Genomic DNA, 25120 nt, shown 5'->3' with positions numbered 1-25120 from the left:
GAAAATGCAGGACAACATCACAAGGAAAATACCACTGATAATTTCATCATTCAGCGATGTTAATTCTCTGGGGGGTCTCCCTCCAGACTCTGTGCATCTTTGTATGCATTTTAAAAGCCCTGTATATGCATTTAACCAGCCCCCGCTCTGTGATTGCACCCCGGCGCCAGCATTTCGTATGTGATTTTTTCCTGTGCTGTGTATCTTACAAAGTACGCTCAGGGTTATCCCACAAGACAGACTTCCAGGAAAAGCCTGTTCCAAGAAAAAGTGTGAAGTCCTCAGGGCCTTCCTGGAGGATGGAGGTGTGCGGGGGTCAGCCCGCTCTCTTCTGGCCTTTGGGTGATGCTTAGGACTTCAGAATCAAGCAGTGGTGCACGATGCCTGTCTTGCTGTGTTTCTTCCTATTGTCCTCAAAATAATCGTTTGAAAGTAGATAAAGATATTGCCCCCACCCACCCAGCTTAGAACTCTCCAACAAACCTGTCAATGTAGGCTGTGACATTTGTAATTATCACTAGCCGAAGTGAATTATGTGGCTTTGATCTTCCTGTTGCCATTGCGTCTGCAGGGAGAAAGGCATGGTGGTGATGAGCAGGGGAGACAAGGTAATTTCAGATGAAGGAAGGGATGGTCATCTAAGGAACACTCAGTTTTTTATAATGATATTATAATTTCAAGGTAAAATTTATTGTGGGTGATTTGGAAAGCAGAGTAAAGTGAGAAGTGGGGAGGAGGAAGGGGGAAAAATCACCCTCTCAAATCTAAAGTAATCTGTTAGCATTTCGTCTTGCATCTTTTGGTTTGTGCATTTCAAGGATTGAAAAATATATATAAAACTTGCAACCTCATTTTTCACTTAAAATTTGTAGCAAAAATTTTTGTATATTACTACAAAACATCCTTAAGAAGCATCATGGTAATAATTCCCATCATGTATTTGTGTTACGGAGTCACTTCCCTCTTGTTGCTTTACATTTTTGCTAGAAACATTCTTATACACAGATCTTTGACCATATGTCTATCATGTGGGAATAGATTCCTGAGAGTGGGATAAAATTTGGACACACTGATGGCTTTTGAGAGCTGTTCCTAATTGCTCTGGAGAGTGGTCCAACTTCCACTGCCACTGCCTCAGCAAATGAGTACAAAAGAGGCAAACTTGAAAAGCAGGTTGTTGGGGAATGTTTGTAGCGCCCAACGACACGAGATATCAAAGATGAGGTGTTTACTGATAGGACCCCTCTTAGCAACTTCATTAATATCTTTATTTGACAATCCTAATAATGCAGCACAAGTCTGTCTTGGATTCTGTCTGGGGAGTCTGGCCTCAGAAATGCCTCACGTTATAGTCTGGTTGGTCCATGTTTTAAAAACATGAGTTCTAAGAACTGCATTCCAAAGGGGCCGCGGGGTAGGGGTGAGGGGGTTAAGCATCTCTGGTGAAGCCAGATTTACTGTTTTCCTTTAGCTGTGCTGCATGTACGTTTTTACAAGGGATCACCCTTACACAGAAAGCGTATCACTCATCCACCCTCTCCACTCAAGAACTTGAACACTTAGTTCTTTTCACTTGAGTTTAAAAATGACACTGTGATAAAATCCTGAAAGGCCAGTGAGCGCATGAATCCATTCACTGTCGCTTAGACTCTGGAGCTAAGGAGAGAGCAGTCCTAGAGGCTGTGCCCCCAACACCACGTGTGAGTAAGAGTGTCACAAAGTGTCACAGCCCCAGCCAGATGCCATGACCTTAGGCCACTGCATGACGGATGTGGGGTTAGTCACATGGAGAACCAGGCAGATACATGTGTGGGGATCAGTGCAATTAGAAAAATGACCCTCGTGTTACCGGCTCAGCTCTAGTAATCTTGTGGCCGGGGAGCGATGGTCTAATGAGTTGGCATAGATTCAACTCAAACTGGGAGGAACCTTAAGCAGTTGTTGAGTATACAGATGAGCGGTTTAAAGCCCAGAGAAGCCCAGCGACGTGTCCCCGCTCCCGGGGCTGGCTAGTGGCTATCGAGGGCTTTACCCAGGCCCCCCGCCTGCATACTAAGTGTTCTTTCTGATACTGTGTTAGCTGCATCTCTGGCCCATGTCCGTGGAGTCCTGGCAGAACTGGTTGAGAGACAAGCCTGGCCCCATGGGGAGGCATCCCTTATTATTCTTATTTATGCTGCTGCCACCTGCACATAGTTAGTGAAATTTTCTGGTGCAGACCAGTCACCCCCTTGTCTTTGTGTCCCTCAGGAAGAAATCAAACTCACTTAAGAACTCACTTCCCCGCCCCCTTATTTATAGCAAGCCCCCTCTGCACAAAGGAATAGTCCAAAGCAAGATGCTTTTCCGATGAGATGTAAACCAATCGGCAGTGAAACGTGTAAGCAGGGAACTGTAATTTCCTGACCCGGCACCATTAAATCTCAGCCATGCCATTACATTAGCTTGTTTGCTTGTAATTGTATAAACACAGCTTGGCCAGTTCAAAGCACTTGGAAGTATTTCATTATAAAGCCTTCTTCCTAGCTGGGCAATACTGACCACAGGCCAGGGCTGAGAAAATAACTCGCTTGTCTGTGAGCTGTGGATGATTTGGACTTGGAGGAGGGCAGCTGGACCAAAGGCTTTAGATGCATGGCGCCATTTAAATTTTACTCTAGAAGATAGTGTGACAGTGAGGGACTCAGGACCACGTGCTTGGATGTGGAGGCTGAGAATGAGAAAAGGGTGTATGTCCTCCTCACTTCCTCCCGAGCTCCTCACTGGTTGAATTTAGTTTGGTGTAACCACTGTGCGTTGGAGGGATCCCATGTGGAAGGTTCAGTGATGGGAATCAGGCCCAGTTTCTGTTCTCAAGGAGTTCAAGTTCCTGAAGGTGAGATAGGTGTATAAATCACTTGAACTCGGAGGCAGAGTGGCAGAAGTGCCATGGTGGCCACAGATGTGCTAAGTAGTACAGAAAACAGGGGACTTACTTTTGCCTGAGAGATCCTGGAAGGCTGCAAGGAGGTGGTGGCATTTAGCAGGTGAAGGGATTTCTACGGAGAGGAACCTTTCTGAACAGTGTGAGTCAAGGGCGTGGAGCCAGAGGTGTGGGAGTGCAGGGCCAGGGGCTGCCAGAGGGTAATCCGGTGGGAGTGGTGACCACCAACATGAGACAGTTTCTGACCACCAGGAAACCGGCTCTGTGCAGAGGCCCAGCTTGCCTCATCTAGCGCGGTCTCCTGTGCCTCAAACAGCGCTTAGCACGGAATGAGTGCCCGATACTTGAGTGAAGCAATTCCTAGGGAAGGGGGACTTGTGCAGCCAGGTATTTAGGGCTCCAAATGCAGGGCTCCTTTCAAGGTACCTCTAGGAATGGGTGGGGCTCAGGGGAGGGGTGTCACTTTAAGAATTCACTTGGACTGGGACAATGGAGGCAACTCCAGAGACCCCTGATTGTCTCCAGACCCAGTCACGGGGTGTGGTCCTGGCATGGTTTCTGCATTGTTCAGCCAGCTTCCTCCGCTTCAGCCGGGTCTCCGCTCCGTCTTCCCTTTGGTCTGGAAGTGGCCGTGACCGCCATCCCAATGCAGCTTTCCGTGTCACAACACTCCCCTGCTATTCCCAATCTTTCCCATTTCCAGCAGGAAGCTGGTTGGCCTGGACAGTTTTTGCATCATACTAGGTGACCAGATGCCCATTGCTACTTTAACCAGCGCCACTGGACTGGCCGCGGGGCAGCGGGCACTGTGCACACAGGCGTTTCCCTGAGAATTGGGTGTGGCTGCACTGATTGTCTGGAGCACAGCTGTAGAGGGAATAAAGTGATGTTAGATTTATGCCAGTTGACTAGGGAATTGCAGTGAGTGGTATTCAGTAGGCACAAGGTCGTGGAAGGGTTTGATCGGGGTGCAGGCTGCTGGCTCTATACTCTTGTCATGTCCTCAGACTCTGCCATGCCAGCTGCGTAACAATTCATTGCCCCCAGATATTTTCCTGTATTTCAGTTTTGTGTCTTCACATGACTCATCACTCTATTCTCAATTTGGCCCCATCACACTCTGCCTTTGCCCTCATGGAAGCCCATGCCCTCAGCTTTCATAACAGCAGGTTGCTCTCTGTAATGTAGGTGGGCCTCATCCAATCAGTTGAAGGCCTGAGTAGAACAGAAGGGTGATTCTGCCCTGAATACGAGAGAATTCTCCAGCTGGATGGTCTTCAAATTGAGACATTGGCTCTACAGATTTTTGGACTTGTCAGATTCCATAGTCACGTGAGCCACTTTTTTATAATAAATCTCTTTCCAGTATGTGCTACTGGTTCTGTTTCTCTAGAGAACCCTGACTAATGTACTCACCCAAAAGAAACCTTGTACTGTTAGCGTCGTTTTCTAGCCCTCCTCCTCCCAGCCCTAAGCAACCACTGTATCTTTGCCTGTTCTCGATATTTTGTATAAATGGAGCCATACAACATGTGGTCTTCTGTGACTGGCTTCTTTTACCTGCATTAAGGTTCCTCCAAGTGACAGCATGTATCGGCGCTCGGTTTCTTTTTATTGTTAGATAATATTCCATTGTATGGATATATCACTTTTTAGTTACTCACTCATCAGGAGAAGGTACATTTGGGTTGTTCCCACCTGTTGGCTGTTATGAATTGGGCTGCCATAAACATTTGTTGACAAGCTTTTGGATGGGTGCGTGCTTTTATGTCTTTTGGGTATACGTTTGGAGTGGAGGAGTGGAATGGCCCAGACAGAGGTAACTCCTAGTTTTAACATTTTGAAGAACTGTCCAACTGTTTGCCAAAGTGTCTTGACCATTTCCCCAGCAACATATGAGAGTTCCAATTTCTCCACCTTCTTGTCAACCCTTGTTGTCTTTTTTATCACAGCCATTGGGGTGGGTGTGAGGTGGTACCTCACTGAGATTTTGGTTTGCATTTCCCTCACAGCCAGTGGTGCTGAGGATCTTTTCATGTACTTAGTGACTACTTGCATATGTCCTTTGGAGAAATACCTATTCAGATCCTCTCCCCATTTAAAAATTGGGTTATTTACCTTTTTCTTATTGAGTCTTAAGAGTTCTTTATATATTCTGGATAGAAATCCCTTAACAGACATATGATTTGCAAATATTTTCTCTGTTCTGAGTTGTCTTCGCTTATTGATGGTATTGTTTGCAGAACAAGAGGGCGCTTCTATTTCGTGGAAGAATTTGGGAAGGATTAGTAGTTCTTTTAAGATGCAATGTACTTCACCAGTGAAGCCCATCTGGTCCTAGTCTTTGTGGGAAGGTTTCAAATTACCAATTCAGTCCCTTTTCTTGGTGCAGGTCTAGTCAGATTTCCTGTTTCTCCTTGAGTCCATTTCGGTGATCAGTGTGCTTGTCCATGTTGTCTAGGTTACCTGAGTTATTGGCATACAAGCGTCATGCCCCCTTACAACCCTTTGCACTCTGAGTGGTCAGTAATGCTGGCCTCTTATTCGGGTTTTCGTAATTTGAGTCTTCTCCCAAATTTGAACTTTCCTTGATCAGTCTTGCTAAAGGTTTGTCAGTTTTGTTAACCTTTCCAAAGAACCAGCTTTTGGTGTGGTTGATGTTATGTTCTTCTGTTCTCTGTTTCATCTGTTTCTGCTCTTTGTCACTTCCTTCCTTCTGCTTGTTTTGGGTTTTGTTTGCTTGGCCTTTTCTAGCTTCTGAAGGTGAAGTTCAGGTTACTGATTTGCGATGTCTCTTCTAAACATAGGCATTTACAGCTCTAAATTTCTCTGTGCCTGACATCCCTTACGTTGCCATATGTTGTGTTTTCATTTTCATTTATCTCGAGGCATTTTCTAATTTCCCCAGTGCTTTCTTTGACCATTGGGTATTTAGCAGTGTTGCTTAATCTTTACATTTGTGTTCATGCCTCAAATTTCCTTTCCTTCCTGATGGATTGACCCTTTTTCATAATGAAATGTCCCTCTTTGTCTCTAGTAACACTTTGTTTGCTTTAATGTCCATTTTGTCAGATAGTAGTCTAGCCACTCCAGCTCTCTTATGGTTGTTTGCTTTCCTGGCATATCTTTTTCCATTTTGTTACTTTCCACCTATTTGTATCTTTAAATTAAAGTCTACCTTTTTGTAGAAAGCATAATTTTTAATCCAACCAGACAATCTGTCTTTTGATGAAGTTGTTTAATCCATTCACATTCACTATGATTGAGGATGTGGCTAGATGCACGTCTGGATGCTGGGTTTTGCTCTCTGTATGTCTCATACCATTTTTGTTCCTCTCTTCCTCCTTTACTGCCTGCTTTTGAATTAAGTGGATATTTTCTAGTGTAACATTTTAATTCCTTTAATGGTTTCTTAAATATATTTTAAAATTACTTCCTTAAGGAGTGCTCTCTAAGCCTTAACAATAAACTTGTTAACCTACCAGAATCTCCTTCAGATTCACACTGGCTTAGTTTCAGTGAAATACAGAAACTTTACTCCAGAAAACTCCATTCCCTCCACCCTTTTCTGTATTATTATTGCTATACATATTATATCCACATTACAAAAATAATACTTTGTTATAATTATTGCTTTATGTAACATGCCTTTTAAAGAAGCCGAGAGAAGAAGAGGACATGTAACTATAACTTTTGTTATAATGACTTTCTTTTTTATTCTTTTGGCTCATTTCATCTCTTCCTTTGGATTTCAGTTACCATCTGCTGTCATATCCCTGCTTCAGTGCAGCTCAGCCCCACCCGCCTCCTTTGGGCTTTTATCATTAGTTTTAGGACCAACAATACACATTACATGCCTATTGTTTTCTGCAGTTGTTTTAAACCAGTCAAGAAAGGAAAGGAGACGTATGTAGTTACAGTTTTTATCATTTCTTACATAATTTCCTTCATGGGGCTCTTTGATGTCGCTGCTCAGATTTTCCCCCTTGTTTTTGTCTTTTAGCCCAGCTTCTTGGCAGGGGTGTATGTGCCTCGGTTCCGCATAAGTAACTTATTGGTCAAAAGTGCTCCTTCAGCCCTGTCCACCAGTTAGATTTTTACCCTTTCCTGTTGGATGCGTGTCTGTCTAGCTTGTAGGTTGCTGTCACACTTCGGGGAATTCGCATTTTTTGGCTTCACATTCCGCCAGGGACTGGCGCTCGGAGTTCCCTCTCTGATCACTCCTGAGAGGGCTCCGCCTTGGACATGCGGAGTCTTCCAGGCTCCCTGGAATGAGTGTGAGTTTAGTTACAAGCCTGGCTTCCTGGCAGCAGTCCCTGGGTTGGAGTAGCTTACTGCTCAGTCAGTATTTGCTCAGAGGTTGTGTTTGAGCCCTTGTGTCCCGCGATGGTGATCTGTGTGTGGCTTTGAAGTCTGCCCCATGTCCTGCCCTGACCACTCCTGAGGGGTGCAGCCTAAGCACCCCCAGAATCGACGGTGATCCCAGAAGGACCCTCTGGCTCCTTCCCTGGGTGCTGGGCTGTCCTGCTTGCCTGTGGAGCTACCAGCCCCCTCTAATGCTCCCCAGCATCGCCACCGCTGTGACAGCGCCCTTAGGCATGCAGTTCCCTGGGCTCTGTTGCAAAGAAAGTCAGGCTCCTTGAGCAGAGCTGTGGAGATCTTCATCTTTATGGCCCTCCTTTCCCCCCAAACCCCTGTGCCCCTGCACTGGAACTGAGGGTGGGGACCCTCTTTTTCTGGGAGTGACACCCCTGCCCTACAAGTGGGCACTGCGGGAGGGAGTTGTGCAGCCCCTGGTCTTCTTGGCTTGCCTGTCCCGGGGTGGGACCCCTGCCCTAAGCTGGCCTGTCCCGCCTGTGGCGATGGAAGGGAGGCCCTGGTCTCCCAGCCGCCCTCACCTGGAGGAGAGCTTGTGCAGTAAGGAGCTGGGCAGGGTGAGAAATGACAGCAGCCTGTCTCTCCTAAGGTGAAACTGGAGCCTCAGAGAGTTGAGGGGAGACTCTCCATCTTGAGCACACCTGCCCAGAGCAGTCACCCGGGTATCAGAGCGTGGAGCCTGGGGGAGCGGGGGGGAGGTCATGGCTCAGAGATCACAGACCCTCGCTGAGCTTTTATTTAGTAGGTTTTCTTGAATGACTATTTCTCCATTTGCTGTAGGTCCTCAGGACAATTTCCAGGGATATTTAAATGATTGTTTGTGACAGTTTTTTTTTTTTTGAAATAATTTTCCTCACTTTGTTTTGCTGGGGAGAATTTCCACTGAGCTCTTCAGCTCATCTGCCATCTTGACATGCTTTTTGGAGCAGGAGAGAAAAGAGTGTGTCACTGGATGGCCATCATTACATCCATCCCCCGACGCTCACGGGGCACGTGGCCTGTACCCGGCTTAATTTCATGCCATGATTTCTCAAGGACTGAAATGACTATAAAATGAATCCAAGCAATTTGTTCTGTTCAGCGTGTACCAAATTGGTTAGCGAGATTTTGCTTTGATTTCTGATGAGTGAAACATGTGAGTTCACTTTTCCAGTCTGGCTTCAGTAAAATATTCAGAGAAAAAGTGTTTTAAGGCCTTCGTAAAACATATTAACATTTTCACAAATGGAATTTTCCAAAATTTCAGGATTATATTTGTATGAAAAGTTTGTCTGCACTGAAACATTTGAGAATGCAGAACTTATTTTAAACTTCAAGAAATACTAATTTTCTAGTAATAAAATTATTCTTTTGTAATCTTCCAATAGTTTTCTAGCAGAAATTTTAAAACTGAGGGAGGTATCTTTAAAAGATTATGTGGCGGGGGCAGGGATCCTCCAGGCTTACGGGGAGGTTGCCTTGTCTCCATGGGTGGCATCAGACTGGGTCCCAGCATTGTGTCACCTGGATGCTCACGTACCGTTCTCCTAAGTTTTGCCATAGTCACCGTTTGTTCTGTGTACCACCTGTACTTAATATTTCTCTCTGTAATGCATTTAGAAAGAAATACTTCAAATGTATTCATTTTTTAAAAAGTTTTATCACTGGTGTGAATAACCAACTTGTAAATATGATGAAGACAAAAACTTAAAAATTGTAGTTAGATACTGTCAAAGACTCAAGGGTTGAGACTAGCTCTCTTGGTTAAAAAAAGGAAAAAAAAGAATTATGGACGTTAACAGAGTAACATTAGATGTATCTGATGACCAGGAAGAGGCACTGTCCTATGTCCTGTACACATAAAGTCTCATTCACTATTCATCACAATTGTATAAGTGGACGGTTTTCTCCATTTACACATGAGGAAACTGAGGCACAGGGTAACTGGACGGCAGAGCCAGGATGCAGCCCTGCCTGCTACCAACAGAAAAGGCCTCGGGAGATGTGATTCTGCAAATGCCTCGGGTCTCACTGGCGGCAGACGGCCTGCACTTTGGAAACACTGGTCTCAGAGGACGTCCACAGATGGCTCTCGGGAAGGGCTTCCTTCCACTCGACACAGTCTGCTGCCCATCCGGACACTCGCGATCTGCGTTAGCGCGGGGACCGTTCTCAGGCCTGCAGTGGAAATCTGTCTACGCTTTATCTACCGCAGCTTTCTTACTCACTTGCTCTCATGCCGTCACGGAGGCGTGCTCCTTAGCGCCGCAGGAGACGTGAATGGCTCAGGGAGCAGTTTGGGGAATACAGAGTTCATCTCAGTGTTCAAAAGAAATTCATTTCACTCTAAATTATTTGCATAAAGATGAAGCTATTTCTTACTTGGCGCTGAAAGATTCAGTTCGGGTTTCTGATACCAGGTGAATGTCCTCACGCTGTCAAACCCAGGTAACCCAGAGGGCCAGGTGCGGCCCCGCTCAGTGCAGCCGCGCACATCCCACCCCCTCGTGTCCTTCCTCATTGCCGGGACCCCGGGTCCCGGTCACAGGCAAGGGAAACCCTGGGTTTTTGAATCCACTGCTCATGGGACACTGTGTATTGATAGCAAACCAGGAATCTCCTTCAAAAAGCTCACAGTTAAATAGGAAAAACACCGCCTTGGGAGGGGATGAGGTATGTGTGTGGTAAATGAGGCATTTCTAATTGTCACCAGGAGCACCTGCTTGTCTGTGACCTGCTCGGCAAACTTACAGAGCTCTGAGTTTCTTGGTAAAGAAAAACGAGGCCCAGAGTGATGATTTACACTCCTCGTGTTCTCTCTGGCAGGTGGGTCACTGGTGGCACTGAACCCGGCCTCTGCCTTACTGGACTCAGCTGTCAGGCGAGCCCACCACCGGGGCACACCCCTCGGCTCCCAGCTCGTGAACTGAAATTCTGATCACGCGGTTTCAGCGTTTCCACTGACAGAGGTACAGCTGGTTCGGGGCACCCGTGGCTCCTCCTGCCGTCTCAGCATTCTCACAAGGGGGCCCCTCCTGCCATGTGCCCGCACTGTCTCAGGGCAGGGCTTGTCCAAACCCAGTCCTTCCCCAGAGGATGTTGCTTCTCCAAGCAGCAGCCACATGCTTTGCGTTTCCTTATCTTCCCAAATGTAGAAAGAACGAGAAGGAGGGAAAGAGAAGAAGGGAAGGAGAGAGGAGAAAGAGAAAGGGTAGAGATGGTGGGAGAGATGGAGAGGAGGAGAGAAAGTTGGAAAGAGGGTAAGATAGAGACACAGAGAGAAGTAGGGAGAGATAGAAGGAAGGAGAGATGGGGAGAGAGAAGGAAAGGAGAAAGATAGGGAGAGAAAGTAAGAGAAGGATGGAGAGACAGTGAGAAGGAGGGAAGGAGAGAGACGTAGAGAGGGCGAGGAGAGGAGGAGGGAGAGATGGAGAGAGGGAGAGAAAGGGAGGGAGACAGATGGAAGGAGAGAGAGTAAGAGAAGGACGGAGAAAAGGAGAGACAGATGGAGCGAGGAGAAAGGATAGAGAGAAGGAGGGAGGGATGGAGAGAAGGAGATAGAGAGATACAGTGAGAAGGGGAGAGAGAAAAGGAGAGACGGTGAGAGGGAAAGAGAGAGGAAAAGAAGGGAAAGGTAGAGAAAGGAGAGGAGGAAGGAGAGAGGAGGAGAGAGACGGAGAGAATAGGGAATGAGGGAAAGAAAGGAAGAGAAGGACAGAGGAAGAGGGAAAGGTGGAAAGAGGGGGGGAGGGAAGGAGAGAGAGAATAGGGAAAGAGGGGGAGAAGGACAGAGATGGAGAGGAGAGAGAGAAAAGGAAGGAGAGACAGGAAAGGAGAGAGAGAATGAGAGAAAGATGGTGAGAAGGAGAGCCAGAAAGACAAAGAGGAGAGGAGGTAGAGAGAAGAAAGGAAGGAGAGAGAGAAGGAGGTAGGGAAGAAGAGGAGAAAAGGCGAGAGAGGGAGAGAGGAGGAGAGAAAGAGGAAGAGAAGGACAGATAGAGACAGAGAGAAGGTGGGAGAGATGGAGAGAAGGAGGGAGAGAAGTAGAGGAGAGAGAGGAGAAAGGAAGGAGAGAAAAGGGAAGGAGAAAGGGAGAGAAGGACAGAGGGAAGGAGAGAAAGGGATAGATGGTGGGAGAGAAGGAGACAGAGAGAAGAGAAAGAAAAGGAGGGAGAGAGGAGAAAGGAGAGAAATAAGGACAAAGAAGGAAAGCAAGATGGTGAGAGAGATGGCGAGAAGGAGAGAGAAAGAAGAGAGAGGAGAGAGAGAAAGAGACAAGGCGGGAGAGAAAGAGGACAGAGAGATGGAGGGGAGGGAAAGAGAGACAGAAGAAGAGGGATAGAGAGGAGATAAAGAGAAACAGCAAGAAGGGGAGAGAAGAAGGAAGAGAGGAGAGAAAAGGAGAGACGGTGAGAGGGAAGGAGAGAAGGAGAGACAGGAAAAGGAGGAGGGAAAGGTGGGAAAAGGAGAGAAGGAGAAGGAAACAGCGAGAAGGGGAGAAAAGGGAGAGGTGGAAAGACTAGAGAGGAGAGAAAGAAACAGAAGGAGAGAGGAAGAGGTAGAAGAAGGGAAGGAGGGAGACAGATGGAAAGAGGGAGGGAGAGGAGGAGAGAGAATGAATAGGGAATGAAGGAAAGAAAGAGGACAGAGAGAGAGATGGAGAGGAGAGAGGAAAGGAAAGGAGGGAGAGAATGAAAGACGGTGAGAAGGAGGGAAGGAGAGCCAGAAAGAGAGACGAAGAGGAGAGGAGGTAGAAAGAAGGGAAGGAGAGGATAAGGACGGAGAGATGGAGTGAGAGACAGAAGAGAGAGAAAGAGGAGAGAAGGAGGGAGAGAGTGAAAGAGAGAAGGAGGCAGGGAAGAAGAGGAGAAAAGGAGAAAAAAGAGAAAGAGGAGAGGAGGAGGGAGAGGTGGAAAGAAAGGAGAGAGAAAAGAGGTGGAGAGAGAGAAGGACAGAGATGGAGAGGAGGAGAGAGAGAAAGAGATGGAGTGGAGAGAGAAGGAGGGAGAGATGGTAGGAGAGAGGAGAGGCGGGGAGAGACAGGAGGATAGAGATGAAGAGAGATGGAGAGGAGAATTAGAAAGGAGAGAGAGAAGGAGAAAAGGAGAGAGAGATGGAGGGAGAGATGGTGAGAGGAGGAGGTAGAAGAATGGAAGGAGAGAAGAGAGAGAAGGACAGAGAGAGGGTGGGAGAGAAGGAGACAAAAGAAATGAGGGAAGGAGAGAGAATGAGAGGAGGGAGTGAAGGACGGAGAGAATGAGAGAGAAAAGGAAGGAGAGAGAGATGGAAAAGAGGAAGAGAAGGAGAGAGAGATGGAGAGAAAGGAGAGGAGGGAGAGATGGAAAGAAGACTGGAGAGGAGGAGGTAGAAGAAGGGAAGGAGAGAGATACAGAGGAGAGAGGAGGGAGATGGAGAGAATAGGGAATGAGGGAAAGAAAGGGAGGAGGGCAAAGACATGGAGAGAGGGAGCGAGATACGGAAAGAAGGACGGAGACAAAAGTAGAGAGAAATAGATGAGGGAAGGAGAGAGCGAAGCAGAGCCAGAAAGAGAGAGAAAGAGGAGAGGAGGTAGAAAGAAGAGGAGGAGAGGATATGGATGGAGAAGGAGTGAGAGACAGAGGAAAGAAGAGAGAGATGGAAAGGAGAGGAGGAGAGAGAGGAGGAGGTTAGGGAAGAAGAGGAGAAAAGGAGAGAGGAGGATGGAGAGGTGGAAAGAGAGAAAGGGAAGGACAGATGGGAGAGGAGAGAGAAAAGGAAGGAGAGACGAAGAGAAGGAGGGAGAGACACGAAAGAAAAGGTGAGAGTGAAGGAGAGAGGAGAGGCAGAAGGAGGGAGGGAAGGAGAGAGAAAGAGACAGTGGTGAGAGAGGAAGAGGGAGAAGAATGGAAGGAGAGAGAAGGAGAGAATTAGAAATGAGAGAGATGGAGGGAGGGAGAGATGGAGTGGAGAGAGGAGGATAGAGAGAAGGAGGGAGAGATGAGGAGAGAGGACGAGGTAGAAGAAGGAAAGGAGAGAGATGAATGGAAGGAGACAGAAGAGAAAGGAGAGAGATAAGGACAGAGAAGGATAGAGAGATGGTGGGAGAGAAGGAAAGGAGGGGGAGAGACAGAGATAAATGAGAGAAGGAAGGAGGGAGTGAAGGAGGGAGAGAAGAGGAGAGACAGAGTGGAGAGAGATGGATGGAGGGAGAGAAGGAGGGGGGAGGGAAGGAGAGGAGAAAGAGATAGATGGTGGGAGAGATGGAAGAGAGACAGGAGGGAGAGATGGAGAGAAGGGAAGGAGAGAGGAGAAAGACGAGAAAGGAGGAGAGAGAGAAGGAGGAAAAGGAGGACAGGGAGGAGAGAGATGGAAGGAGAGAGAGGAGAGGCGGGAATGAAGGAGGAGAGAGAAGGAGAGGGAAGAGGAAGAAAAGGAGAGAGAGTGAGAAGAGACACAGAAAAGAGAGAGAGACGGATAGAAGGAAGGATAGGAGAAAGAGAAGGAAGGAGAGAAGGAGGGAGGGATAAGGAGAGACAGAAGGAGCAAGGGAATGACCAAGCGAAGGAGAGAAAGAGAAGGAGGGAGAGGAGAGAAGGAAAGAAAGGAAGAAGGAAAGTCGGGAGGGAAGGAAAGAAGGCGCGGGAGGAATGGGGGGGAACTAACCCGGGAGCTGGAAGCCTGTCACGCGGTGCGGGCGGAGCGGAGGGCGGCTCCTGGGGCCGCAGCGCAGCCCGGGCAGGGAGAGGGGACGGCAGGCTCGCCTTGCGTTCCTAAGCTCTGCCAGGCACGCGCAGATCACTGAAAAAAAGGTTCTGATTTAAGACACAATAAATATTCAAGAGTCGAATCTCCAGCCTGAAAACAGAGGCAGAGTTTGAAACGGAGACTCTTTGGTTTTCTTCCTGGGGCCTCAAGCCCCAGACAGTGCTGCCACCACGTACACCTCTCATGGCTCAAAACTTAAATAAATATTTTGAACTAAAAATATAATACTGTGATACCTTAACTGATAAAATTGAAACAAACAAACCAAAAAACCAGACAGAAATAACTAAACTCTGGCAATATAATTGCTTAACCATTTCTTTGTATTTTTATTACACCTTTTTGAATTTTTTTTTTTAATTTCTGCCCGGTCATGACAATTAAATAGGAAACCACAATTACAATTCACAAACTGTGGCATGAAAAAGAACACACACCCTAGCAGGAATTACACCAAACCCTTTCCTTTTTATTCATTCAGTCCAATGCACAAGTGTCAGATACGAGCACTGTCGTTTTTTTTCTTGGAAGGGGGAAAAACATTTATTCTGGCAGCGTTTTTACAATTCCAGGAAGTGGTTTTGATACCACACGTTGCAGGAATAGAAACCATAACAAACTTGGAGGGCGTCTGCTTGTGAGGCAGGGGACGACTTTGTTGGAAAAGGTTCCCCTTGTGCTGAGCGAATTGCCTGTCAGCCTCCCTGGCTGAGTCCTCCCAGGTGTTGAAAGAGAACATGGAATTTCCTGCATGGATGAAGACAGTTCCTACAGAGCGGAGTGTTTTCTCTATCTCCCACCCTCCCCTCCTCCTGAGGCAAGTTCTCAAGCTTTTCTGGAGCTGCTTTTGGTCACATGACCCTCTATCATGCCGACCTTCTTGCTAAAATACATGTGACACCAAGATTTCCTCTCACACTGCTTCTCTAGGGTTCAGATGACAGCAGAAAACATCACTTGTCAGAAAATAGCAGATATTAAGAATGTGGGCATCTATGTTCATAATAGCAAACACTTTGCAGGATGTGTCACCCAAAGGAGCTTTTTTTCCCCCATTAATACGGTCCCCTGGGGAGTTAGCCTGAAGTCACACACTTAACTGTCTTTTCAGAAGACTGGTCAAAGTCAGTTAATTTGACAGTTTAGGAACCGTCCAGTGCCAATCAAAACTTTTCTGCCCCCCAAAGCAATTAAATGTTACCATTTAGTTCACACACACACACCCCCACGCGCACATGCACACGCACAGGAGAACTGTGACAAAGGATGAACCAGATGAGTCTTGTGACTGTGTTTAAAAGAAGATGAAATCCCAATTCAAGGTGTCGTATTCTATTTCAAGTATTAAAAAGTACAGAACTAGTCTGATCCCATTTGATTTTAGGAGTGTAAGAGTCCAGTCGTGTTTCCCTGGAGGTTCTGGAGTTAACGAGGTTCACTCCTGGGGCACAAAATAATCTACAAAAATCAATTCATGGTTTTCCCCACTGTGGCCACTTGCTGCTTTGTTATTTCTTTTAAAAAATATGTGGAGACTTCACATACTGCGCCATTCTAAGAGTCAATACTTGATAAAGGAAGTCAAAGAATAATACCAGCGGACTCACTTTTCTTGCTTCCCACGAGCGAGAAGCAGTTTTACACATTTTCAGTCAACACGGGAGGAGGCAGATGTAAAAAGAACCCTTCACATTCTTAAAAGAATGTGTTACTGTTGTAGAGGAGGCTGTCTGGGCTGGATGAGAAGTAGGAGAGGGAGCAGTTTGGTTGGTTGGCTTTTTAAGTTCCACCTTGTGGAGATTTTAAAACCAGGCTTTCACTAGGCCCCGGCAGCAGCCTGGCACCAGGAGCCGCGCACCCAGGCGGGCAGCCCCCGGGCTGGGGGCCGGGCAGCCCGGGGCGGGGGGGCTTCGAGCACCCTGCTAAACTGCACAGGCTGTTCTGGGGGGCAAAGGACTTGTTAGCAGAGCTCTTCACACACTTCACAACAGACTCCTGATTATCATAAGCTATTGCAAGACTCCGCTTTTCCATGGATTCATGGAGCCCTTCGTCCCCGTCCCCTGACGAACCCTAACATCAGGCCCCTATCAGCCTCTCAGCCAGGGACAACTCAGTCATCACAAAGCCTGAAGGAAGGAGGACTCTGCCCAGCACTAGTGATATGTGGGCAAAGGACAGGACTAACCCTATTGCCCTGCCTAGCGGTTTGCAGGCAGGGACCTTTATTTAAAAGGAGGGGAGGGGACCTGAAATGCACAACTTACTGATAGTGTCTACCTCTATGAACTAACACTTAATCCGTGGGCAGAGAGAGAAATATCTTTCTTTTTTTTAATCTGCAAAGGATTAAAGAATAAAGAATAAACAAGAAGATCCTAGGCTAAAATAAGAAAGCCCCATCTTGGCACAGTTCTCATCAGAATATTGCACCCAGTGTCAGCTAACGCTAGAAGCTTCAAACTGTATAAATTTAAATGTATTTGCATATTATAAAAATAAAGATAAACATATACATATTTTACACTAGTTATGGAACGGCAATGAATGGTCAGTCAATCCCTCTTTCACATTTAACAGAACTGAAATCTGAGTGCTCTAAATACTGCCACCTTTCCTGGAACTATGGCTTATATGTGCATGGAAAACAAAATCCCTGAGAAGCCATTTGACTTTTTTTTTCCTTTTCTTCAAGTAGCGCTCTCCTTGGAGGATCACAGTTCTGAGGTTCAGGTTGTAAAATATTTGCTCCATATTCTCTCCCATCCTCCCCTCCTCCCCTCCCGCCTCACCTACAAGCTAGGTGTGCCTCCTCCCCGGAAAGCACCCTGCACACGTACGCACGCAAGGTCCTGGAACGTGCCCGGGAGGACGCAGGGTGTGCCGGGCACGAAGGATGGTCCAGCTTCAGTCCCGATGAGGCTCTTATCTCCACGGAAATTCCACAGCCATAAAAGTCACTGGTTTCTGTGCTTTTCACCAGCATTCTTCCTACATGGGTAGGTGAGAAGAAAGCACAGAAATGACCAAAGGAGAATAGGAGATGATACTCTCAATTGTAAGAACAGCATATGATCAGATATATCTTTTTGGCAGAGATTTTCATGTCTACTTCTGGAGCTTCTTACACAATGGTAAACGTCAGACAACTAACGTTCCTACAAAGGAAGGAGGCTTTTTACTAGACACCTCGTCAAACATTTCTGTTTGTGACGTGAAGTTCAGGCATAAAGAGGGAACGAGACTAAGTAGGCTGTAACTGCCTATTGTAATTCCACAGTGTAACCAGATTTCTGATTAAGATCCCCAAGCTCTAAATACAACACTCTTTTCCTTTCAAGAAACACACATGGACACACACAGACACACACTAATCGTCAACGAGTAGGAACATACAGTAGCAACTGGACTAAAAAGCATGATTTTACTTTAAAAGGCTGTCAAATAAAATGGAGTTGGGTGAATGTAAAATGATGAAACTGCTGTATCTTCAGCTAACTAAACAAAAGTGGCCTTCAATTCAGACAAAATGGTTAGACTAAAACATGTCACATGCCCCCACCCTGTCCTTCAGCTTTTCTGTAATGATGTGCAACATGTGATGTTTTTAAAAGTGTTTGGCAACATTTAATAAAGACATAAAGGGCTTGTGACCCACTTCCCCACCCTCCACACCACCTCTCTCTCAACGCTGCTTGCTTTTATGGAAACTGACAATTTAGTGTCTACCTAAGACACCGATCACTTCAGTCCACAGAAGAGTCAGCCGAGCATAATGCGAATACCATCACCCAGAACAGGCACCTTCCTTTTACTAAGCACTTACTACACACCGGGAGCCACACCTAGTCCTTAACCCACGGCACCCCGTAGGTGCGCTCCGCCTTGCTGTACATTCACCAAGAAAGCAGCTAATGCTTCAATAGGTTAAATAGTTTCTCCGAAGGTACACACCAGTGAGCACAGGGCCAGGCCTTTAAAGAGGGTTATTTGACTCCAAAGTATGCTTGACAGCTCAAAGCAAGGCTGGAATAGCTGGGGCCCTGGGGAGAGAGTCACGTTTCTGTGGCCCTCAGCCGTGCAGACTGTTTGAAGATCTATTAATATAGTAAACTTCCCAGTAGAGAAAGCTTTGAAAACTGCCTCACAGTCTAGTAACAATATAATAACTCTAAGTGGGAAGAGGATGGCAGTGTGAAAACACTCGTCCCAACCAAGCAGTGAACTCTGGCCGTGCGGGCTGTGGCTTCGTGGCGGAGAGGTGCTGTGTAAATGTTTTTCTCGCTGAGTCTAACAAACCTTGGGAGACACAGACAGTTGTGTCTGGCTGTCTGCTCCCCGGAGCCACTCTTTAGACTGAGAACCACAAGGGTACGTAATCACGGGCACCCAGGGAATTGTCCAGAGTTCAAGGGAGAAAAAGGAAAACCGGCTTGAACGTTTTTCCACATTGATGTCATTTTTTCTCATTCGGGCTCTTGGGGAAAGAGAAGAACTATCCGATCACCAACCCTCCCCACCTCTCACTGTTTCTCTGTCTTAGTAAACTTGCCCTCTGCTACTTCCTGGAATTTTCCCCAATTCTTCTGGTAAAGTTCTTTCTTTCTTTTTCTTTTTTTTTTAAGTGGAGGTGCTGGGGATTGATCTCAGGACCTCGTGTATTCTAAGCATGCGCTCCACAAGTGAACTGTGCCCCTCCCCGCCAAAGTTCTTTCTTCTCTGTGCCATATACCTGTCGCCACAGGTATCACATTTTAATAGGAAGTAGACACTCACAAGTTTGTCTGGCTTTGCCTTTGATTCCCTTTCTCCCCAAGGAGGCTTGTAGATTCTTAAGAATCTGTTATTTCTGTACCCTCAACCCTTGGCACAATGGCTAAGAGAGCAAATACTCCACAAAGATCCACGGAAGGATGAGGAATAAGATGTGATGAAAAAGTTACAGGCAAAAAAATAGCCAAGCTACTGTGAGATCATCACTGTAACAGAGGTATATGAGACACATGAAGAAGACATGAAGGGAAGAGTGTCTGATTACATCAGGACTGAGGATGGCTTCTCAGAGGAGGTGACACATGACCCGGGTCTCGGGGATGATGGGCCTTCATCAGGCAGGAGAGCAGGAGTGGCAGCTAGCTGTGGACTGAGAGCAGCCAGAAGTCAGGTGAGGCTGGCCCTCCCACAGTAAGGGAGTGTCACAAGTCAGAAGTGGGGTGCAGTCTCACTGGGAAGCCCTGTGGGTCGTGCCCAGGATTTTGAACTTAAGCCCATAACCACCAAGAAGCCAGTCGAGGCTTTTAAATATGTAAAGAAGTGATAAAGTCTGACACTGAAAGATCATACTGGTTTCAAGGACAAAGACTAGCGAGAAGGAGGCCAGCTGGGATCTTGGCAGGACAGCTGCACCGACAGGAAAGCGTGGGCCAGAGAGAGTTCAGTGGCCAAATGCACTCATTCAGGACACACTGATAAGAGGGGTACCAGGTCTCAGTGGAAGAGCGAGAGGGAAGTATTGAGTGGACAGACTCCTAACTTGGCAGCTGGTGCAAAGCTGTGCCATCACCGGGGACAGGAGGCCCAGACCATGAAGAGCTCTGTGGGACGAGGGCTATAACGTGCGCCTGCGCAGTGCATGGGACATCCAAGGGAGGGGCCGGGGGTGGGGGGGCGATGGGAAGAGGCCCGCAGCTGAAGGCAGAGGTCAGCGTGGGTGCTCAGAGCCAGAACCCTCTCAGGTTACGGAACCTGCTCTTCCTTGCGTCCAGCAAAAGCATTCAAGGTATTTAGAAGGTCAAGCTGAAAATGAAGCCATACCATGTTGTATTAAGCAGGTCTTGGATTTTCTGTATTCTGATGCTTTGACCTCTGGGGCCTTGCCCACCCTGGAGGGACTGCCCCTCCCAGCAATCAGCCAGTTAGTTCCCAGAGACAGTAAACCACTCAAGTGTGAGCATGTGTCTCAAATACAAACCCACAAGTCCCAAGCCCACACCTCCACCCACCTCCTTTATTGGGTTCTCACACCCCAGGCCACCATCCACCTGCCCTAATCACCCCAGGGCCAGGCTCCAGACAACTCGTGACTGTCTATGCCCCAGAGCCCACAGAAGTGCTCCAAAACTGGCCCATCTTCTACCTCCCCCCACCCCGCCTTGCCCGTACCTTCCCGCAGAAACCACAGCCCAGGCTCCTCCCTCAGTTCCGCCCTCTCCATCTGCCACCTCACTGGCCCAGGTGCCCCACTGCACAGCACCCCCAGGGCATGGCGTGCCCCTCTTCTAAGGAGCGCTAATAAAGTAGCTTTTGCACAGCAGTCATTTCCAGACCTGCTGGCCTTACTACATCTCTAGTTTTCCATTCCTGCACTGTAGGAGTCTGTCCCGGCACCGGGGGCACAGGCACTACAGGACCAAAGGACTGATCCCACTCATCTCCTCTCTCCCAGGAAGGTGGGCTCAGAGACCGAGGTTTACTCAGTCTGCAGGTCGCCTGGTCAGCAGATCTCCGTGTAGCTCACCTTGACCCCGTCGTGGCGGTGGAGGGGAAGGTGGGCCAACGTGCTCACTTACCTGCTGAGTGCACACACTCACCTGCCTTGTGCAGGCACCTCAATTAAGAAGCCAAACAATCTTAGGTAAGTCGGTGAGTGGGTTTTACTCTAACATCTATATTTGCATTTAAAACTTTTTAAATTACCTTTATATCATCTACAGTATACAGCACTAATATTTCTAGTAGAAATAACAGCACCTGAATTTACTGAGCGCTACTTACTCTGTGTAAGGAATAATGCTAAGTGCTTTCCTTGCAAAGGTCTCTCTAAATGCACACAGAACAACCCCATGACACAGTGCTTCTGAAACCTGCATCTGTCACAGCACTAACAAATCACAGGATTCAGACTCAGGATGCTGACCCCAGAGCCCATCAAACTGCCTTGAGAAAATAAACACTGCTTTTAAAAAGCTATTTGCTGGGTTAATCAACTTGAGCTTTTCCTGATAGATTCTTGCCTAACATTAAAATTTTTTAAATGGCTTATTTTTTCTAAAAAGGATCAAAGGTTACTGATACATGCAGTACAGCAAATCAGGCAAAAGAGTCAAGCAGTTTCTTTACTCTTAATTCCCAAAGATGTCTTGATTCTGCATAAGTAAAAGATCTGTCATCTTAAAATGCCCTGCTCTATGGAGTCTCTTCATCCCAAACCCATCCTCCCCGTTTTTTCCCCTAAACTCTCCAAGTCCTTGGAAAGCCCTTACCTATTTAAGAAACCCTCTCTGCTTCCCAGAAACTTACCCTTAAAAATTGGTGCTCCTAAAGTCACAGAGTGGGTACAGTAAAAATGATGGCATAAGGGAAAGAAGCACTATCTTTTCCACTTAATTGTCCAAGAAAGTATGGAGATACCTAAGCAGAGAGGGAACAAATTCCAGTGTCAATGTGGCTGGTGGGAGACTAAGTTATCAAAGAACCACTGTTTGTCCCAGCCTGTGAAAGTAGCAAGGCAATGAACTGTCTTACTCTTACAAAGAGCAAAACAAATCAATGCAAATCAATGTGATACCCCCGACAGGCAACCTCCACATTCAAGCCTCCCTTCCTTCTGAAATATCATCCCATCCCCACGCTTCATGTTTTAAAATTCTGAGATCACTTAAGTCTCCATTGTGATTAAGCCAAATTCATCCATTCCTTTAAAAAACTTTTTTATCAAGTCCAAACTAACTGATCTTAGTGCAGTTAAACATACTTCGCATATTTATTTGGTGAGATAAAGGCTACCAAATCTTCATCCTGCTTTTTACAAAAGGCTTATTTGAACTGGTCTTGAATATCCTTATGTCATAACAAAGTAACTGCCAAAATTCCTGTGCAAAGTAATCACTATGCTTTTGAGAATACTTACAAACAGTAAGAAATTGGAACCTTACTGAGCTGTTGGCTTGCATTGAGAAACTACGGTATATATGCAATAATCCAGGTTTAAAGAGTAGTTTTGAAATGCAGTGTCAGCCTTGTCTTTTATTAGCAGTAGTACTTTTCAGAAAGGAGAAAGCTTTGCCCAACAATTTTCAAACCAGCCCATTTTTTCTAATTCTGTAACAAATGATCTGCCCAGATCAGAATGAGCTTGCTCCTTCAGTTCCACCACTCCACGGACAGACAGGGTAGCTACTACAAGAGAAGCGGCAATCATCAGGAAATAAAAATGACACATTCCCCTTTCCTGCATGTTCAGGACCGGTCCATTAAGAAACCACATGGAAGACTGTGGGTTGCATTTCAGTACGTTTTAAGGTAAAACATTTGCATTCGCTAACCTGCTGAATTCTGTCTAAAATGAAAATCAGTAGGGAAGTTGAGTTAAGCGGCAGTTTCTCAGACAACATGCTTTAATTAGTAAAGGAGGGAAATAAATCCCTTCAGAAATAAGAGTAATATTTTATAAGGTATCTAAAAATGAAAGGCAAACAGCAAGCTGACATTTGCCCAAAGTTCACACTTCCCTTCCAAACTGGAATTTTAAGTGTCTCAATCCAAGAGCAACAGGATGGAGTCAAGAACTCACAAATAAAAATTTTTAAATAAATGTAAAAAAAATTATCCTTCTACTTTCTCCTTCCTTTTCCCACTGAAAGTGTATTTTTGTCCCTTCTGACCCCAAATGTCCAAGGGTCAGCGTCCTTTTAACTTTAGACTGAACTGGGCCAGGCACGAATAACTAGTGTTTATAAGAATTTCTTTAAAACCCACAAATCTATTTAATACCAACACACCAGGCAACAAAAGCATTCCTGAAAGGAGCACTAAAAATACGTACTGACTGCATGGAACTAGGTGTTCTATTAGGCACAAGTGACTGCAAACGGGCACGGAACTTCTCTCTGGAATGATGGAAATGAAATTTCTAAAATGAGATTGTGGAGACGGTTACACAACTCTGTAAATATGTGAATCGTCACTGGATGGGCAAGCTTTATGGGATGAAGGTAACACCCCAATAAAAGTTTAAAAAATGTATCAGACAATCCATATCCATAAGGAGTTCAGAATTTCAGAGCAACCCAGCAAATCTGCTTCTAGATGAGTTTTCATCTCCTCTCAAAAGCAAATATCCTTGAAAATCAGCCCACGATTGCCAAAACCTGGAAATGACTCATATTTCTGTCCAATAATCAGCAAAAGGGCCAAGAAGCCACTCAAATGCTAGTTTTCTCCCCGGAGGGTGAGGTGCAGAAGGACGGGCATTTCATTCAGTTCATGTAACTTCTTCCCGATGGAATGCTGGTAGAGAGCTCACTATCAGTCAAGGAGACTATAAGGGTAAGTCAGGTTTGCTCTTTTTTTAAAAAATTGCTACCTACTCTTTTATTCTGTCACTCTCCGTAGGGTATTTAAAATTTTTTAAATTTTTAAAAATGAGAAATAGAAAAACTTGGAATGTATAAGAAAGATCCAATCAAGTAAGTCATCAATGGTTTCTCTTTAGAAAGTGCATAGTAGCATCATTATTTTATATGTGGTCAAAGGCAGGCCATTAATGACAAGTCTCTGATTTGACCTAAAAAGGAAAGGAGTAAACTGGTCAAAGCAGAGCATGAAATGCCTGTTTAAAAACCACTGTACGATCTAGATCAATGACGTAAGAGTAGGATGATGATTCTGGTTTGCCTGGGATGGTTCCAGATAATACCTGTCATCCTGGCATAATTATTAATATCTCTCGTCCTTGTCACCCTCAATCCTTTCCTGAGTTGACCAACAAATTACATGTCCACCTGTAAGGGTGACACTGGGGTGGAAGGGATTGGGTCAATTGGCGCAGCATGGATTAATGCTGCCTTAGTGCTGACAACCGGTTACTGACTAGAGAGAGGCTCTGTAGCCAAAGATGAGGCCCACTGGCCAGGGAGGCCACCCTGGGGCCACGGAGGGATCTGAGAGAGCAGCATGTCTGGTACACACATGACAATCATCTGAGTCACTCCTCTTTTCTTAAAGAGTAGTCCCTGGCCCTGGAAATTCTGATACACATGCCTGGTCAAGAAAGTCTGATCTTGACCATCGACCTGCATTTTAGGGGAAGAGAGAGAAGTAAAAGGCCACTTTCCAGTGACTTGCCTAAGTCAACGGGGGCTGGAGTCGCAAAGCCAGGGCAATAGCTCCAGTCTCCCCATTTCCACTGCCAGCTGAGACCCCAAGTCAAACTCTCAAGGCTCAGACCCAAGCTGTGTTGACCTAATGACCACCTCCTGGGGCCGCTTTCCTCTTTGGTACCCAAATCCCCTACTTCCAATGCATTGCCAGCCACTTGTAAATTTGAGCTTCCACTGGGCTGCGCTGGGCCCGTTTTCGATTTGTTCTCAAGGATGTTCCTTCATTTAGAATTGAGACTTACCCTCTACACCTGCCACCCATTGTGTGAGACCTTTCTTTTTTTTTTTTAAATCCATTTCAAAATAAAACTATTCACAGAGCTAGGTCAAAAGTAGTTCAGTCCCTAAACGTGTTCCCTCCAGAATCTAGATGTCTCAGGCCGTGTGGCTCCGATTACCCAAGACTTGAAAGCTGCTTGTTCATTTTAGGTGTGATAAACTGGGGGAGAGGAGCTGACAGCACTTCTGCAGGTTGGGATAAATGTCTCTCTGTGGCAGTACAAGAAGCCCGTGAAAAGACACCGATAAACGCTGGCTTGGCGCCACCGCGGTTTCTTGTGCAAGTGGATATTCTGATTCCTATTTCTATCTATCCCGCCTATTAAATGCCAAGTGGCTACAGCAAAACAAGAGGTTACAGTCTCTCCTGGCTCAGGAAAATCTACACCCATGGAAAGCGTATGGATCAACTGTTTCCCTCCATTCCAGATCCTACTGTTTCTATAATATCCCTTTTTCCTAACCTTACACACATCTGAAAGAAAAGGACCAGTGTACACCAAGTCAAAGAACTGGTAAAATTCCTGCTGGTTGGTATGTTCAGCACAGGGGAATGTTCTAGTTCATATGAAGTTACTATGTAATCCTCAGAAGCACTTCCAGGTTTCACAATGTCAGAGGGTCATTATTAGCGATGAATTATACTATGTGCATGTTA

At 46.2% G+C, this 25120-nt stretch overlaps 1 protein-coding gene and 1 long non-coding RNA gene across 9 annotated transcripts in view; one reads left to right on the top strand and one right to left on the bottom strand.

Moving 5' to 3' along the window:
- Positions 1-25120, top strand: part of LOC140689480 (uncharacterized) — a 93222-nt gene that overhangs the window by 14617 nt on the left and 53485 nt on the right. For 3 of the 6 annotated variants that reach the window (XR_012064473.1, XR_012064472.1, XR_012064474.1), the window contains exons 2-3: positions 10106-10248; positions 20469-20657. This is a non-coding gene — a long non-coding RNA (uncharacterized lncRNA). Of the gene's footprint in view, positions 1-10105; positions 10249-20468; positions 20658-23206; positions 25112-25120 lie in introns of those variants that run through there. The other 3 variants (XR_012064477.1, XR_012064476.1, XR_012064475.1) reach the window with 3 other exon arrangements.
- MFHAS1 (multifunctional ROCO family signaling regulator 1) overlaps positions 14329-25120 on the bottom strand; it is a 72258-nt gene continuing 61466 nt past the window's right edge. The window contains exons 3-4 of one of the 3 annotated variants that reach the window (XR_012064470.1): positions 21323-21433; positions 14329-17014 (exon numbers count right to left, since the gene is read on the bottom strand). Coding sequence is in view for 1 of the 3 variants with exons in the window: in XM_072950345.1 (XP_072806446.1) it covers positions 16981-17014 (34 nt within the window). In the remaining 2 variants the exon portion in view is untranslated. Of the gene's footprint in view, positions 17015-17704; positions 19820-21322; positions 21434-25120 lie in introns of those variants that run through there. The other 2 variants (XR_012064471.1, XM_072950345.1) reach the window with 2 other exon arrangements.

This window comes from Vicugna pacos, chromosome 26, assembly GCF_048564905.1.
Source record: "Vicugna pacos chromosome 26, VicPac4, whole genome shotgun sequence".
Lineage (NCBI taxonomy): Eukaryota > Metazoa > Chordata > Mammalia > Artiodactyla > Camelidae > Vicugna > Vicugna pacos.
This window is presented reverse-complemented; position numbering and strand designations above follow the sequence as displayed.